Source organism: Mandrillus leucophaeus, unplaced genomic scaffold, assembly GCF_000951045.1.
Source record: "Mandrillus leucophaeus isolate KB7577 unplaced genomic scaffold, Mleu.le_1.0 Scaffold35, whole genome shotgun sequence".
NCBI classification, from domain to species: domain Eukaryota; kingdom Metazoa; phylum Chordata; class Mammalia; order Primates; family Cercopithecidae; genus Mandrillus; species Mandrillus leucophaeus.
This window is the reverse complement of record NW_012103698.1, coordinates 3,982,952-3,998,092: the sequence shown is the minus strand read 5'-3', so window position 1 is coordinate 3,998,092 and position 15,141 is coordinate 3,982,952. Positions and strand designations below refer to the sequence as shown.

Below are 15,141 nucleotides of genomic sequence, written 5' to 3'. Positions count from 1 at the left end.
GTTCTGTTTTCTCACGTAGGTTTGTGATTCTCTTAACTACCACATTCTCTGAAATTCACTTGGAATTCACACTTGATTTTCAAATTCCTTTTGGGGGACTGCTGGTATACTCTTGGAAGTCAATAGAGATTGTTACGGTGAGAAATGCCCTAGGTGTTCCAAATACTGACCTTTGCTCTGGTTCCTAAAGGGTCAAAGACAAGGCTTCTTACTTCAGTAATAGCTTTGGGAGTGAGATTCTGCCCCTTGTGCTTCTTAACCATTCTTCATTGGCTGTCTCATTCATCTAAGTTGTAGAACCCAAATAAATTACTTACTCTAGCTAGAGAATTTTCAATGCTTGTAAATCACAGGTGCATGATTAATTACAAAGCCAAGTTTTATCCTGTTTGGGAGAACCTTTCTTGAGATGTTTCCTCAGGCCTAACATGTTTGTCCAGGTCCTTCACTTAAGTGTTTTCGAATTTAGTGCTGCCTCTGTTTTCAGTCCAAGCCACAGCTAAGTTCTCTCAGTTTCTGTTAATTGGGAGGTAAGATCCCTTCAGTCTGGATTTTTCCAGATGCTCCTCTTGTCCAGCTGTCCTGCAGGAGTTGACCTGGGCTGGTTTCTTCCATTTCTGACGCTCTTTGTTTTTTACCTTCTTTTTCCCAATCATTTGCTTTTATTCACTTCTTCCATTTGCAACATTTATTTTACCCTTCACATTTCTTTCCTATTCCATCTATCCCAGTAGCCAGTTGGCCTGGATTACACTGTTATGCCCTGTCACTGATGATCTTACCATTATAGATGTGAAAGTAGCTGCATTTGTGTTTGAATGAGATTGTTTTTGTGTAAAGTGAATATGAGAGATATATATATACACACACACATACACAGTTGTGGAAAGGGGCCAACTTTGATTCTTTGTTGGTTTTGCTCCTTAAAGTATATGAAAATATTAAGATTTCTAAAGAAATCTTTTATGGTATCTTTTTAATGCAATGGAACTTTAAAAATATTTATTTAAATGCACCCTAACAATAAGGTTGGCTAAAATGACAAATATGATGATAGAATCACAGATGGAAAGTTTCATTCCATCTTCAAAATGTCACCTTTAGTGTTATGCCTTCTTCATTGATGAAGAGTAATTTAGTCAAGGTTAGCAATAGCGTTATGTATTGTTATAAACAGCACTGGGAGGTTTAAGTAGAAGTACCTTTCCTTTCCTGTTTAGTAGCAAAATGAATGGGCTCGGTAGCTAAAACTTTCCTAGTTCTCTTCTTAAATAGCTTTACGCTCTGTCAGTTTCAAACTTGAGATCACACAATTTCTTATTCTTTTTTTTTTTTTTTTTTTTTTTTTTGAGATGGAGTCTCGCTGTGTCACCCAGGCTGGAGTGCAGTGGTGCAATCTTAGCTCACTGCAAGCTCCGCCTCCCAGGTTCACGCCATTCTCCTGCCTCAGCCTCCCAAGTAGCTGGGACTACAGGTGCCCACCACCACGCCCGACTAATTTTTTGTATTTTCAGTAGAGACAGGGTTTCACCGTGTTAGCCAGGATGGTCTCGATCTCCTGACCTTCTGATCCACCCGCCTTGGCCTTGCAAAGTGCTGGGATTACAGGCGTGAGCCACAGCTCATGGCCTTCTTATTCTTTTAACAAGATTTTTCTTTAGAATATTTTGTATACTCCTCTCCCTGGAGTGGTTTGATAGACTGTGGTTGGTTAAGGAGCTGCCAAGAACTGTTTTAGGAACTTTGCTGTCCAGCCCTGGTTAACAAAAGAAAAACACCATTCACAAAGAATGAAAACAGCAACCTTCCATTTGTAGTTATATTTTTACATATTGTTGAACACCCTTTGGAGAAAGATTTTGTTTCAAATCAGCCTCTGTGATGGGTAAGACTCTGGAGTCAAAACATCTGGGTTCAGGTCCCACCTCTATGCCCTACTGGCTGAGTGACTTAACCCCCTGCCCTGCGTTTCCTCCTCTGTGAAACTGGGATAATAGCGCTGCCCACATCATGAGGTGGTTGTGAGGATTAAATTAGTTAACACCCATAAAGTTTCTGGCCCTTGGCCCAGACTGAGTCAGTGCTGGTTTTCATCACCGTCCTCAGTAGTGAAAACTATGAAGAAATGTGGATGCTGCCAGGCGTTTTACCCCTTTTTGTTCAAAGCTGAACCTTTTCTATATACGGCTACCCTGTTGCCAAAATTATTGGTTCAGAGAAGTTCATTTTTAAAGTGAGATCTTGGTGGCTATAAATCTCTTAAAAATACTGTGCATTCTAGGTAGGCTTTAACATTTTTCTGATCCAGATTTTCTTTCAAGTTAATAGCATTTATGTCACAGCTGAGTTACAGTTGATAATGCACTTCAGAAACCCAACAGGGCATATATAGGGATGCTCATTGCAGCATTTTGTGAAAATGTGAAAAATTGGAAATAATCTCAACAGTAGGAGAATGTGTAAATAAATTCTGGTAGGTCCATGCCTATACAGAAGTTTAAAAAAAATCTTTAAGTACTGGCTTAGAAAGAACTCCAAGACAAATGGTGGAATGAAAAAAGCAAGTTGAAGAATAATATATACAAGATGATATTGCTTTAAAAAATCAAAAAACAATACTATTTTGTTTGGATCATTGTATGTTTATGTGTGTAAATGCATAGAAAAATCTCTACAATGATACACACTAAGTGGAAGAAAAGAATTGGAAGGGGAGGCTGGTCAAAGGTTTTATCGTTATCAGTAATGCTTTAATATTTGCAAGGAGAAGGTATTTATGTTTGAATGATATAATTAAAAATTAATTTTAAATTTAAAGGAAATACAGTATCTTATACAAATGGTTTTATTAGAATTTTTTTGCCTGTTCAAGCTATGAAATTAGGAGTACTTTGCTTTTTACTGCTGCAACATAAAAAAAAGTTACCATTTATGATAGTTGCTGTCACCACTTTATATGTACAGATTTTTAAGTCCAGAACTCACAATGACAGTTGATTCTTTTAAGTATATTGTTTATAATTATAGGTGAAGTGCTACCAAGTCAAGTACTACTTGTGCCGTTGTAATGAAAGTAGCCTGGCATGGTGGTTCATACCTGTAATCCCAGCATTGCAGGAGGCCTAGGTGAGAGGATCTCTTGAGCCCAAGAGTTCAAGACCTGCCTGGGCAACATAGTAAGACCTCATCTCTACTAAAAATAAAAAAAAAAAATTGTTAAGTATTCCAGCACAGCTGGGCACTATACCTCACGCCTGTAATTCCAGCATTTGGGGAGGCTGAGGCAGGCAGATCATTTGAGGTCAGGAGTTCAAGACCACCCTGGCCTGTAACATGGCAAAATCCCGTATCTACTAAAAATATAAAAATTAGCCAGGCATGGTGGCATTCGCCTATAGTCCCAGCTACTTGAGAGGCTGAGGCAGGAGAATTGCTTGAACCCGGGAGGTGGAGGTTGCAGGTTGCAGTGAGCCAAGGTAGTGCCACTGCACTCCAGCCTGGGCAACACAGCAAGACTCCGTCTCAAAAAATAAATAAATAGATAAAATGAAAATAAATAAAGCATTCCAGCATGGTGGTACATGTCTGTACTCCCAGCTACTCAGGAGGCTGAGGCAAGAGGATGCTTTGAGCATGGGAATTCGAGGCTTCCATGAGTGATGATCACAACACTGCTCTCCAGCCTGGGTGACAGAGCAAAACCTTATCTCAAAAAAAAAAAATTTTTTTAAAAAGGCCAGCTTAAATCAGTTAGAATTTAACTACTTAGACTTTAACTTAGACTTTAGCTTGCATCGAAATCATTTGGAGCTCTTGTTAAAGCACAGATCACTGTCCAAACACCCAGAGATGCTGATTTACTAGGTCAGGGGTGCAGTAGAATTTGTATTTCTAACATTTTTTAGGGGATACTGATGCTACTGGCCAGGGACCCCCACTTTCAGAAGCCCTGGGTTAAAGGTATGGCTTGTTTTTCTTCATTAAAAAACAAAACAAGAATTGTCTATTATACCATTAAACAGTAAGTTAATGGGTTCAAGGAATGAAGATTAAAAGAAAGTATGTGAGGCGGGGCACAGTGGCTCACACCTGTAATCCCAGCACTTTGGGAGGCCGAGGCAGACAGACTGCTTGAGCTCAGGATTTGGAGACCAGCCTGTGTCAGCGTGGGGAAACCCCCTCTCTACAAAAAATATAAAAATTAGCCAGGCCTGGTGGTGCCTGCCTGTAGTCCCAGCTACTGAGATGGGAGGATTGCTTGAGCCCGGGAGGCAGAAGTTGGAGTGAGCTGAGATCACACCACTGCAGTGCAGCCTGGGCGATACAGCAAGTCCCTGTTTCAAGAAAAAAAAAAAAGAAAAAAAAAAGCATAAACCAATTTCTTAAAAAAGTATGTAATAGAATATGGGACTTTTAACAAGCCTTCCCTAAATGTTTCCAACTTACTTCATCCTGTAATGAGCAGGCGTAATCTAAAGCTCGTCATACTGAGCCGCTCTCCTGCACCAACTCTCTGATTTGCTTTGTCTTTAGAAGGCTTTATTTATAACCAGTTCCCGAAAGGCTTAGTTTGGCATGACAAGGCATTAAACTGTTGATCGAGGTGAAAATTTATAGCCACTTGCACTACCTTAGACTTTTAAAAAATTGTTCCATGAGGGTAAGTCTTCTGCATCTAGAGACGCCTTTTTTTGATTCGCCTCTTGTACCTTGCCTGTTTCATAGCATGTAAATCCTTCAGGAATGTTTATTTAAATTCACCTGTGAGAGTACATTCTGGTCTATGAGTAACATGAACTCTCTAATGTGTATCTTTAAAAAAAAAAAACCCATAGTTAATACCTTGGATTAACTAGTTGAGCACTGATTGTATGTGATGCTGAGATTCTTCCTTCCCTCTCATTGAGATGTGTGTGCTTGGATGACAAGGAAAGATGGAGTCCCCAGCAGTTGTTGAAACACAACTTTATAAATCCTCAGCCAAAAACGCCTCTAGTGGAACAAAGTCCTGAAGGTGAGTCTATTACCATTCTTTATTTCATATCCTGTTTGACATTAAATTATTTTGAAAGTGTACATAAACCTAAAATTGGAAGGGGCTGCATGTATTATTTTATGTCTTTTATTCTGAACTACACATAAATCCATTAGTTTGATGTGTGCCATGTGCATGGGACTGTTTTACCACCCTGATTTTTCTAGTCTCTACTGATGGACTGTCCATTGCTGTAGTCTCTTGTAGTATTTAGTCACCCATAGTGCCATGTAACTAGATTTTTCCTGCTGCACCTGAGATTAAGGAACCTCAGTAGAGATTGGGATGGATCATGAGACCTGGGTTTGGGTTCTAACTCTATAGTTAAGTCACTTACTCTGTATAACCTCCCACCTATAAACTTGGGCTAATTATATATTTCTGCCTACTTTAAGGAGGGTAAGGTGAGGAAAAGTTTGTTTGTTTGTTTGTTTTTTTGAGACGGAGTCTTGCTCTGTTGCCCAGGCTGGAGTGCAGTGGCGCAATCTCGGCTCACTGCAAGCTCTGCCTCCCGGGTTCATGCCATTCTCCTGCCTCAGCCTCCTGAGTAGCTGGGACTACAGGCGCCTGCCACTGCGCCCAGCTAATTTTTTGTATTTTTGTAGAGACGGGGTTTCACCGTGGTCTTGATCTCCTCACCTTGTGCTCCGCCCGCCTTGGCCTCCCAAAGTGCTAGGATTACAGGTGTGAGCCACCATGCCCGGCCAAGGAAAAGTTTTAAAAGGCCACTCAGGTTAAGATAATTTTTCAAACTACTGGTTGGGGCTCTTCTTCCAGGGCTTCCATCATTGCTGGCTGTGTAGCTCTTCCTAAATTTCCAATGCCTCATGTGCCTCTTACTCTCTGTTTTATCTCAGATTCTGGAGGACAAGATTATGTTGAGACTGTCATTCCTAGCAACCAGCTACCCAGTGCTGCCTTCTTTAGTGAGACACAGAGACAGTTTTCCCGATACTTCATTGAGTTTGAAGAATTACAGCTTCTTGGTAAAGGAGCTTTCGGAGCTGTCATCAAGGTGTGGTACAGAGTCATCCCCCCCACCCCCTTTAGAGCTCCTTCTCTGTTCCATTTCCGCAAAGACTCATGGACTTGACTTCTATTTTGGGAGTGGGGAGGGAAGTGAATATGAATGTTCGATACTATGCTCATCGTCACCTTCCTGGAGTTAAAGGTTTTATTTAAGTTACGCTGGACACAGTTGAGAATGTCCCACTCTTTCCTTGCTTCATGTGGAGCATTAAGATGAAACACACATGATTATAACAGCACTTCAAGTGGAATCAAGACCTCCACAGAAAGAACATTTTTGTGTGCTTTGGTTCAGAAAGAAAATTGTTCTTTTTTTCTCCTGTTTGCTGTTAGAGTTGCTGTAGATAAAAAGGTTCTAAGGTTAAAAGAGAGATGGACTTCAAACTGGGAGATGGCCCCAGCAGGTCTCGATGGCTTTTATTTTCCAGCTATTATTGGGACAGGAAAATAGTGATGTATTATTAAGGTGCACTGGTGTTAGGTCTTCCTTTCTTCGTTCCAGTCTATTTGGGTGACTTTTATTATTATCTACCCCTTGTAGAAAGAGGTTTCAGCTGTTTTTGTATAATTGAAGTATTTCTTTGAAATTAGGAGACCCAGATTATTATATTAAGTCCATATACAGTACATGTCATCTTTCACATATGAGGGTAACCCACCATCAATGGAGTATATTTTCTATTTAGGATTCTAAGAGTATCATTAGGAAGCATTACTGTTACTGTAGAAAAACTTTTACACTGAAAAAGGAATTAAATTGGTTTTCCTGTGGTAAAAGAAAGACAAGCAAGACAGATGTCCTGATCAGAAAGATCATAATTATGTCTAAGAGGAGGGGATGATTGAAGCATATACTGTTCCTTTAACACAGTATCATTTTGATCAAATCCTTTAACTTCATTGTATTTTAGATTCTTGAACTTAGAACAGTAACAAATTTCATCTCCTTACAAGTACTGAATAATAATAGGTAAGCTCATATAGCAAAAACATCTGAGTAACTTAAGCCCCCACCGTTTCCAGTAGTTTCTCCCTGTGAGAATCCACAGCCCTTACCTCCCATCTCTGTGCTTCTGGGTGAGAGTAGGGCAGTCTGCCCAGCAATCTGGCATTCATTAGCAGTTGGACCCATTACTGTTTCTGCACCTTTTCACTTCAGTAAATGAATTCCTGGGGGTTTCCAGTATAGCAAGCTTTACCCCCAACCCAATTCGTATGTGATGTGTACTGAGACAGGAAATTGAAAGACAATGTCAAGATCCCCACCTCCCGCCCTACACTGTCCTCTTCCCTATTAATATGGCAGTAAAAGAACACAGGGCTATCATTTTTTGGAGCACCTGCCATATTTAAGATTTTGTGCCCTGTGGTTTACAAACCTTGTCTTTAAATCTCAGGACATTCTTACGAGATAGGTATGATCCTCATTCTCTAGATGAGGGAACTGAAGCTCAGATAAAGTTATGTCCTTTGCCTGAGATGACACGCCTCTACTAAGAGATAAAACCAGCATTCAGACCCACCTCTGTTGTACTACAAAGTGTGTGTTCTTGTTACTATTTCCATACAAAAAAGGATAATCTGAAACTCAATTTTGTAGTACTCCCTCCTTATTCCCAGGACTTCACTTAGACTTTCATTAGTTTAATTGAAACTTGTTAGCCAAACAAGAGAATGATATTCTGTTTTGTGTTTTGTGATGAACTAATTTCTCCTGCCACCCATGGCCACATGGCATTTGCTTTTCTAGAGTATATCATCACCTCAGTTGACCTACATGGATGGGACTACAATGTTCCAGTGAATAAGACTCTATAAAAGTTGCTTCAGTCACCCCAATTACATAGTGAAACTGCCTGGCATAAGGATGCCTCTATGTAGGATGGGGGAACTTGCCTTTGCAACGTTTTCTTGCTTTTTTATTATTTTACTGTGTTGTTGATTGTATTGTTCTGGTTTCAGTACACATCATCTTAATTATAGAAAAAAATCAGTGGACAGTGATTGTGTTCATAGCAATTGCTGTTATTTACTAAGCTAAGCACTTTTCTCTGTAAGGCCTTGATACAGGTGCTTTACAGTCACCATTTGGGGTAGTGGAAATGGTATAAATGCCATTTTAAAGATAAGAAAATAGAGTATCAAGGAAATTAAGTAATTTTCCCAAGTTCACACGGCTTTACAAATCAAGAAATCAACCTTTGTGTTCAGGTCCGTTAATATTTTTGGAGTTTAATTTGTTTTTAGTGACTTTAAGTGTAAAAAAAAAATCAGAGAGAAACTAAAATCATCTGAAACCTTACACTGACTTTAGAAAATAATCTTTATCTTAAAATCAAGACAGAAATTTAGATAGCAGATACACTGGAAAAGCAGGGAAGTAACTGTCAGTAAAAGTAATTATTAAAACGGAGATTATGTTTTCCCCAGGGTCTCCCAGCAAGCTAAATACATCTAGAGTTGAGTGGGCTGTTTTCTGAATTTTGTGGCAGTCAAAGCTTTCTTCAGTTTAAGAATTTCAGGCGTGTGGTTCTTGACTGTAGCTGTGGGACTCATTTAGAACTTCACGCTTTCCTTGGGAGGGGATAGGGTCACGCGGTGCAAATGCCGGTTTGTGCAAGGCGCCGAGCGGCTGACCTTCCCCCGGCTGACCGCAGGTGCAGAACAAGTTGGATGGCTGCTGCTACGCGGTGAAGCGCATCCCCATCAACCCGGCCAGCCGGCAATTCCGCAGGATCAAGGGCGAGGTGACACTGCTGTCACGGCTGCACCATGAGAATATTGTGCGCTACTACAACGCCTGGATCGAGCGGCACGAGCGGCCGGCGGGACCGGGGACGCCGCCCCCGGACTCCGGGCCCCTAGCCAAGGATGAGCGAGCTGAGCGCGGGCAGCTGGCGAGCGACACGGACGGCCCGGACAGCGTGGAGGCCGCCGCGCCGCCACCCATCCTCAGCAGCTCGGTGGAGTGGAGTACTTCGGGCGAGCGCTCGGCCAGCGCCCGCTTCCCCGCCACCGGCCCGGGCTCCAGCGACGACGAGGACGACGACGAGGACGAGCACGGTGGCGTCTTCTCCCAGTCCTTCCTGTAAGCTCACGGCATGGACCAGCTGCCTCTGACGCGCCCCCTAGTTTCCTTTCTTTATTTTTTCTTTCCTTTTTCCTTTCATTTTCCTTCCTTCCTTCTTTCCTTCTTTTCTTTCTTTCCTTTTTTGAGATAGGGCCTTGCTCTGTCACCTAAACTGGAGGTCAGTGGCGTGTCCTTGGCTCATTGCAACCTCCGCCTCCCGGGCCAGCGAATGCCCCCCAACATTAATCCCCACCAAGTCCAAGCCAGGGAAAAGGAGATTCATTTAGAAATCCAGACGTGTTGGCCATGTTTAATAAAAAGAAAAAATTAAACCCACTTTTAGAGAGTAACCAAATGCAATCTAAAGCAGCGGTCCCCAACCTTTTTAGGCACCAGCGACTGGTTTCATAGAAGACAGCATTTCCACAGACGGGTGTTAGGGGAATAGTTTCGGGATGAAACTGTTCCACCTTACATCATCAGGCATTAGATTCTCATAATGCCTGATGAAAAAGTGCACAACCCGGATCCCTCGTGTGCACAGTTCACAATAGGGTTTGCGCTCCTATGAGAATCTAATGCTGCTGCTGATCTGACAGGATATGGAGCTTAGACCTTAATGTTCGCTCATCTCCTGCCATGTGGCCCTAACAGGCCGTGGACCTGTACCTGTCCATGGCCTGGGAGTTTGGGGCCCCTAATCTAAAGGATTTTTTTCCTGCTATTTTCAAAAGATCTCCAAAATCCAAGCCCTGGAAAAAGGAAAATCCAATACCTCATCTTATACATTTAATAGAATTTCTCATAGGACAAATTTCTCATAGGACCAATAATTACGTTCCTAAAGTTTATGCTTCTCAGAATCCACCCTGGGTGTTTACTTTCATGATTTTGTTTTATTTTATCCAGGTGGATACAGTTCGTGATTACTCTTAGCTATTAAATTTTTTCAGGAAACTTAATCTGGCTCATTTTTATTAAATCAAGAGTTCTGTGTTTTACATAATAGCAAGTACAAATCAGCACAGTGTAGAGTATACATTGATGGCTGTGGGCTCACGGTGTATTGTCTGTAGCCTCTTGTGCTTTCTAGTATTTAAAAGTGTCCATGTTTATAATTATAATAGCGATTTCTGTTCCTTTTGTATTTCTCTGTTTCTCTTTTTCAGGCCTGCTTCAGATTCTGAAAGTGATATTATCTTTGACAATGAAGATGAGAACAGTAAAAGTCAGAATCAGGTATACATATGAATAGAAATTATACCATTTTATTCATGATATAATTGATGTCTGATGTCATAAACCTTAGGTAAATTATAAAACTTTAATCTGATGTTCAAATACAGAAACCATCCGTTTTAAAATATGATTATTCATTTAAAATATATTATACCTGTGTTTATTTATAGACCTTTATTTATCCACATAGCAAAACATACCTCCTTTTAGAAGAGAGAATAATAGTGTTATTGTCAATAATAATAGTAATAAATTAATAATAATAAGTTATTATTAATAAAGTAATAAAACTTCAACCTTTTAGAAGTTCTTCAACCTTCTAGAAGTTGAGACACTGCATTTTTGTATGTGATGAAAACAGTTTTCTAAGAGTTTTGGAAACTTTCTGTGGTTGGGGATGAGAACTGAATGCAAATTGATGAACTAAACAGCCTCATCATGGAGTTAATTTGGTCTGTTCCACATGAATTAATCCTGATTCCTTATTTTCATAGCCCATCTCTGGAACAGTGATTTCACACTGTGTATCATGATCCTATAATGCAGGGGTGTCCAAGCTTTTGTCTTCCCTGGGCTACACTGGTAAAAGAAGAATTGTCTTGGGCCACACATAAAATACACTAATACTAATGATAGCTGCTGAGCTAAACAAACAAGCAAAAAATCACAAAAATATCTCATAATTTTTTTTGAGATTGTGCTGTGTTTTTTTATTGTGTTTTCAATGGAGAGATACATCATCTGTTTACAAAATAGCTCTTGAAAAATATAAGGAGTACAGATACTATAAAACAAAGCAAACTCCAGTCATGAGACCCTACATACATCATGCGAAAGCAACAGTCTGATCTCCAGGTTATAAAAACTACAATTAAAAAAGTCACTACACAGAAAAGGTCCAAGTTTCCAACTTGGCAGAACTTGGGTGCAGTTACATGAAATGTTTAATAAACTGGTTTGTTTTCCCCAGTGTGTAAACAAAATGACAAGACTAAATCTGTGCCTGGTAATTTCAATCTAACTCTGAAGCTACACAAAACACACAGACACCTTGTACACTTCACCTGTTAGTATGACCATCTTTTTTCTTAGGTGCTGGGAGGAAGGGCAAGGTGATTGTGTAAAGCAAAGATGTGGGAAGTAGAAATATTGTTTACTAGGCATTGTAAAGTCGTGGTGAAAAGAAAACTTCGATTAATGCATAGCCTAAGGGGGAAAAGACTACACTCCAACTACAGAAAATTAATTTAGAAGGATAGGGGAAGAGATTAAGTAGTTGCAGTTTAACATGAAAAATGCGCATGTGATAGAATGGAGCACAATGGAGGATTCATAAAACATGCTCATCAGAAAAATCTGTTAAGTTTAGTTTGTCCAGATTAAGAAAGAGTAAGTTTATCAACATCTGGCATCCCTCATACTTTGTAAAGGTTGATCTGCTGCTGCTTAATTATAAGAAATTATTTTATTCAAAGAAAGGAACTCTTAATCTTTTGATAAAACAAAATAAAGGAGTAGAGAGTTGACTAGATGTCAAGTGCTTGCTAGAAATGATTTTTAAAATGCTTCTACATGTAAAATGTACTGACAAATTTTGGTAAACCATTTAAAAATGAGAATTAGTTTTAAAATCTTGGAGAAAATGCCTTTTTGCCCACATTTAAAACTGAAAATCAATTTTACTATAGATAGGAGTTCTGTGGAGTGTACAAAATTCCTCTTGGAGATCAAATGGCCATCACAGGTAGATATCAAGTTTCACAGGCACTACTTTTAGTCACCCTCAAGTTTCAGCCATGGGACCAAAGTTTAGTGTTCTGTGCCATGTGGTCACAGGGTCACTGGTTTCACATCATGGCTTAAGAAAGTACTGGCATTTTGTCAAGTAAGTCCTACCTTGTGCATACAAGCAAAAAGAAAAAGGAAGAAAAGAGGGGAGGGGAAGGTGCAAGAAGCTTTTTTGTTTGTTTGTTTTGAAGACAACAGGTTGAAGGCAAAACAATACAGAGCTTTCGTAAGCTCGAAGAAAAATATTTGTTGGCTGATCGCTGATTTGTATGCACTGTAAAACAATTCCATAAATAAAACCAATATATCATTTCTTAATCATGACCCCATCAAAACCAAGTTGTTTCCTAACTATTCTTTCAATGCCAAATGTACCCTAGAGTTGACATTTCATTTTTAAGGGTTACAGCTACCTCATAGGAACTGAACTAGATGTACTCTTACTCTTTCTCTGAAGTATAACAGTATACCACTGCACAATGGTATCCAATTTGAAGACTAATGGTAAACAAAATTCTTCAGGAAAAACTGAAAATCCATCAAGCTGAAAATCTAAAATTAGTTCTACTTTCTAATAAAAAGTACATAAAAGTTCATCATCAGAATAAGTAATTCTTATGCCAGTTTGTGTTGCAAATTTCCCAAACAATGCATCAAACATAAACCCAATCTACATGTCAGTTATGAATACAAATATAGCTTGAGGTTGTTTCTTCTAAAGGCAGTAATTTTTGAGATAGTTAATGCAACTGTTGCTAACACAATAATAATAGTACTCCTGGCTTCACATACTAACCTGGACTTCCGATCAAGTGCTGATTAGCCCAGTAAGGGAGGTCACCAGAAACTACCAGGGTCGTCAGTTGTGGCTGTGGGGAATTATTCTACTACTGGAGACTGAACACAACCACTTTATTACTATTACTATTTTAAGAGGCAGGGTCTCCATCTGTCTCCCAGGCTGGAGTGCAGTGGTGCAGTCCTAGCTCACTGCAGCCTAGAACTCCTGGGCTCAAATGATCCTCCTGCCTCAGCCTCCCAAAGTGCTGCCATTGCAGGTGTGAGCCACCATGCCCAGCCTGCAATGACTTTATTACCAGGAATAAAAATATAATTGCCAGCAGTTATAAGGTTCATTCATAGTAGATAAAGAAAATTTTAAGTGTAGATTCTTATATAAGCAGTTCAGTTGATTTGAAGGAGATCTGAGTGTTAGCCAGTGTATTTTTTTATAAGTACTTCCCTTGTCAAACCACTAATAATAAAAATTTGTTAGTTATAAATTTAACCAGGAATAATAGCATAAATAAACTACGTTGGCTGCAGTGGCTCACAACTGTAATCCCAGCACTTTGGGAGGCCAAGGCACGTGGATCACCTGAGGTCAGGAGTTTGAGACCAGCCTGGCCAACATGGTGAAACCCTGTCTCTACTAAAAATACAAAAATTAGCCAGGCATGGTGGCAGGCGACTGTAATCCCAGCTACTCAGGAGGCTGAGGCAGGAGAATTGCTTGAACCCAGAAGGCAGAGGTTACAGTGAGCCCAGATCACATAATGACAAGATCACTCCAGCCTGGGTGACAAGATCACTGAGCCTGGGTGACAAGAGCAAAACTCTGTCTGAAAAAAAAAAAAAAAAGCCTGAACTACTGCTAAAGCCAAGTTAATGTTTGGTTTTAGTGTTTATCATGCACATAATTATTACAGGGGCACCAAATCCTGGTTTTGCTCAGTTAAGGACAGCATCCATGGGCATCCTAATTTGATGGGTAGAAGTCTCCAAGAGATTAACAGTGTAATACAGATAATCCCCAGCATCCATAAATGATTCAGGAGTAGAATCTGATTGTTACCAGCGTGGAGCTTTTTTTTTTTTCCTTGGATAAAGGAAAAAGTTCAAAAAAATTCTTCCTCAGAAAAAAGTTATAAATCAGAAATGGTCAAATACTAACTAATGCTTTTTCTGCACTTGGGGTTATAAGTATTCAAATACATCTATTGGGGAAAAAAGACTTTTTTTAAGAAAAGTGTCATGTATGAGAAAGAAAATTAGCTGTTGGGGACAGAGTAATGGTATGGGAAGTGTTCCAGAGGGTCGTTCACTGCAAGCGGCAGCTGAAGGCATGTTCTTCAAGCATGTACCTCTGAGAGCAGTGTGCCCTTTGACAGTGTGGTCACTGTTAAATTGTTTTAGCTAAAGGTGGATTTCTAGTCTTCTGTTTCTGAAATAAGCCTACCACCAAAAAGTACGGAATTCCAGTAAAACTGAACCCTTCAAATATTAGCTTGTATACATTCTGACCTTCTTAGCCATAGATGGATATCAGTGGTAAGAAAGAATTGACTTGACAAGGAGTCTATCTGTAGATTGCACATCTTTAATGCCTGCCTATTATCTGTTTACCCCATCATTGTTCTGCGTAACAACAGACCTGTAAACCACACGGAGGATTCTGGAAATAGCAAACTTGCAATGATGCTGTGAGCTTCTTTTTTTTTTTTCTTTTTTCTTTTTCTTTTCTTTCTTTTCTTTCTTTTTTTTTTTTAATTATACTTAAGTTCTGGGATACATGTGCAGAATGTGCAGGTTTGTTATATAGGTATACATGTGCCGTGGTGGTGTGCTGCACCCATTAACTTGTCATCTACATTAGGTATTTCTCCTAATGCTATCCCTCCCCCAGCCCCCACCCCGCAACAGGCCCCAGTGTGTGATGTTCCCCTCCCTGTACCCGTATGTTCTCATTGTTCAGTTCCCACTTATGAGTGAGAACGTGCAGTGTTTGGTTTTCTGTTCCTGTGTTAGTGAGAATGATGGTTTCCACCTTCATCCATGTACCTGCAAAGGACATGAACTCATTCTTTTTTTGTGGCTGCATAGTATTCCGTGGTGTATATGTGCCACATTTTCTTTATCCAGTCTATCATTGATGGGCATTTGGGTTGATTCCAAGTCTTCGCTATTGTGAATAGTGCCA

The 15,141-nt window shown here is 39.9% G+C and overlaps 1 protein-coding gene across 1 annotated transcript in view; it reads left to right on the top strand.

Moving 5' to 3' along the window:
* Nucleotides 1-15,141, top strand: part of EIF2AK4 (eukaryotic translation initiation factor 2 alpha kinase 4) — a 109,186-nt gene that overhangs the window by 37,944 nt on the left and 56,101 nt on the right. Inside the window, exons 10-13 of the mRNA XM_011989318.1 lie at nt 4,908-5,014; nt 5,893-6,050; nt 8,722-9,152; nt 10,304-10,373. Coding sequence (XP_011844708.1) covers nt 4,908-5,014; nt 5,893-6,050; nt 8,722-9,152; nt 10,304-10,373 — 766 coding nt within the window. The remainder of the gene's footprint in view (nt 1-4,907; nt 5,015-5,892; nt 6,051-8,721; nt 9,153-10,303; nt 10,374-15,141) is intronic.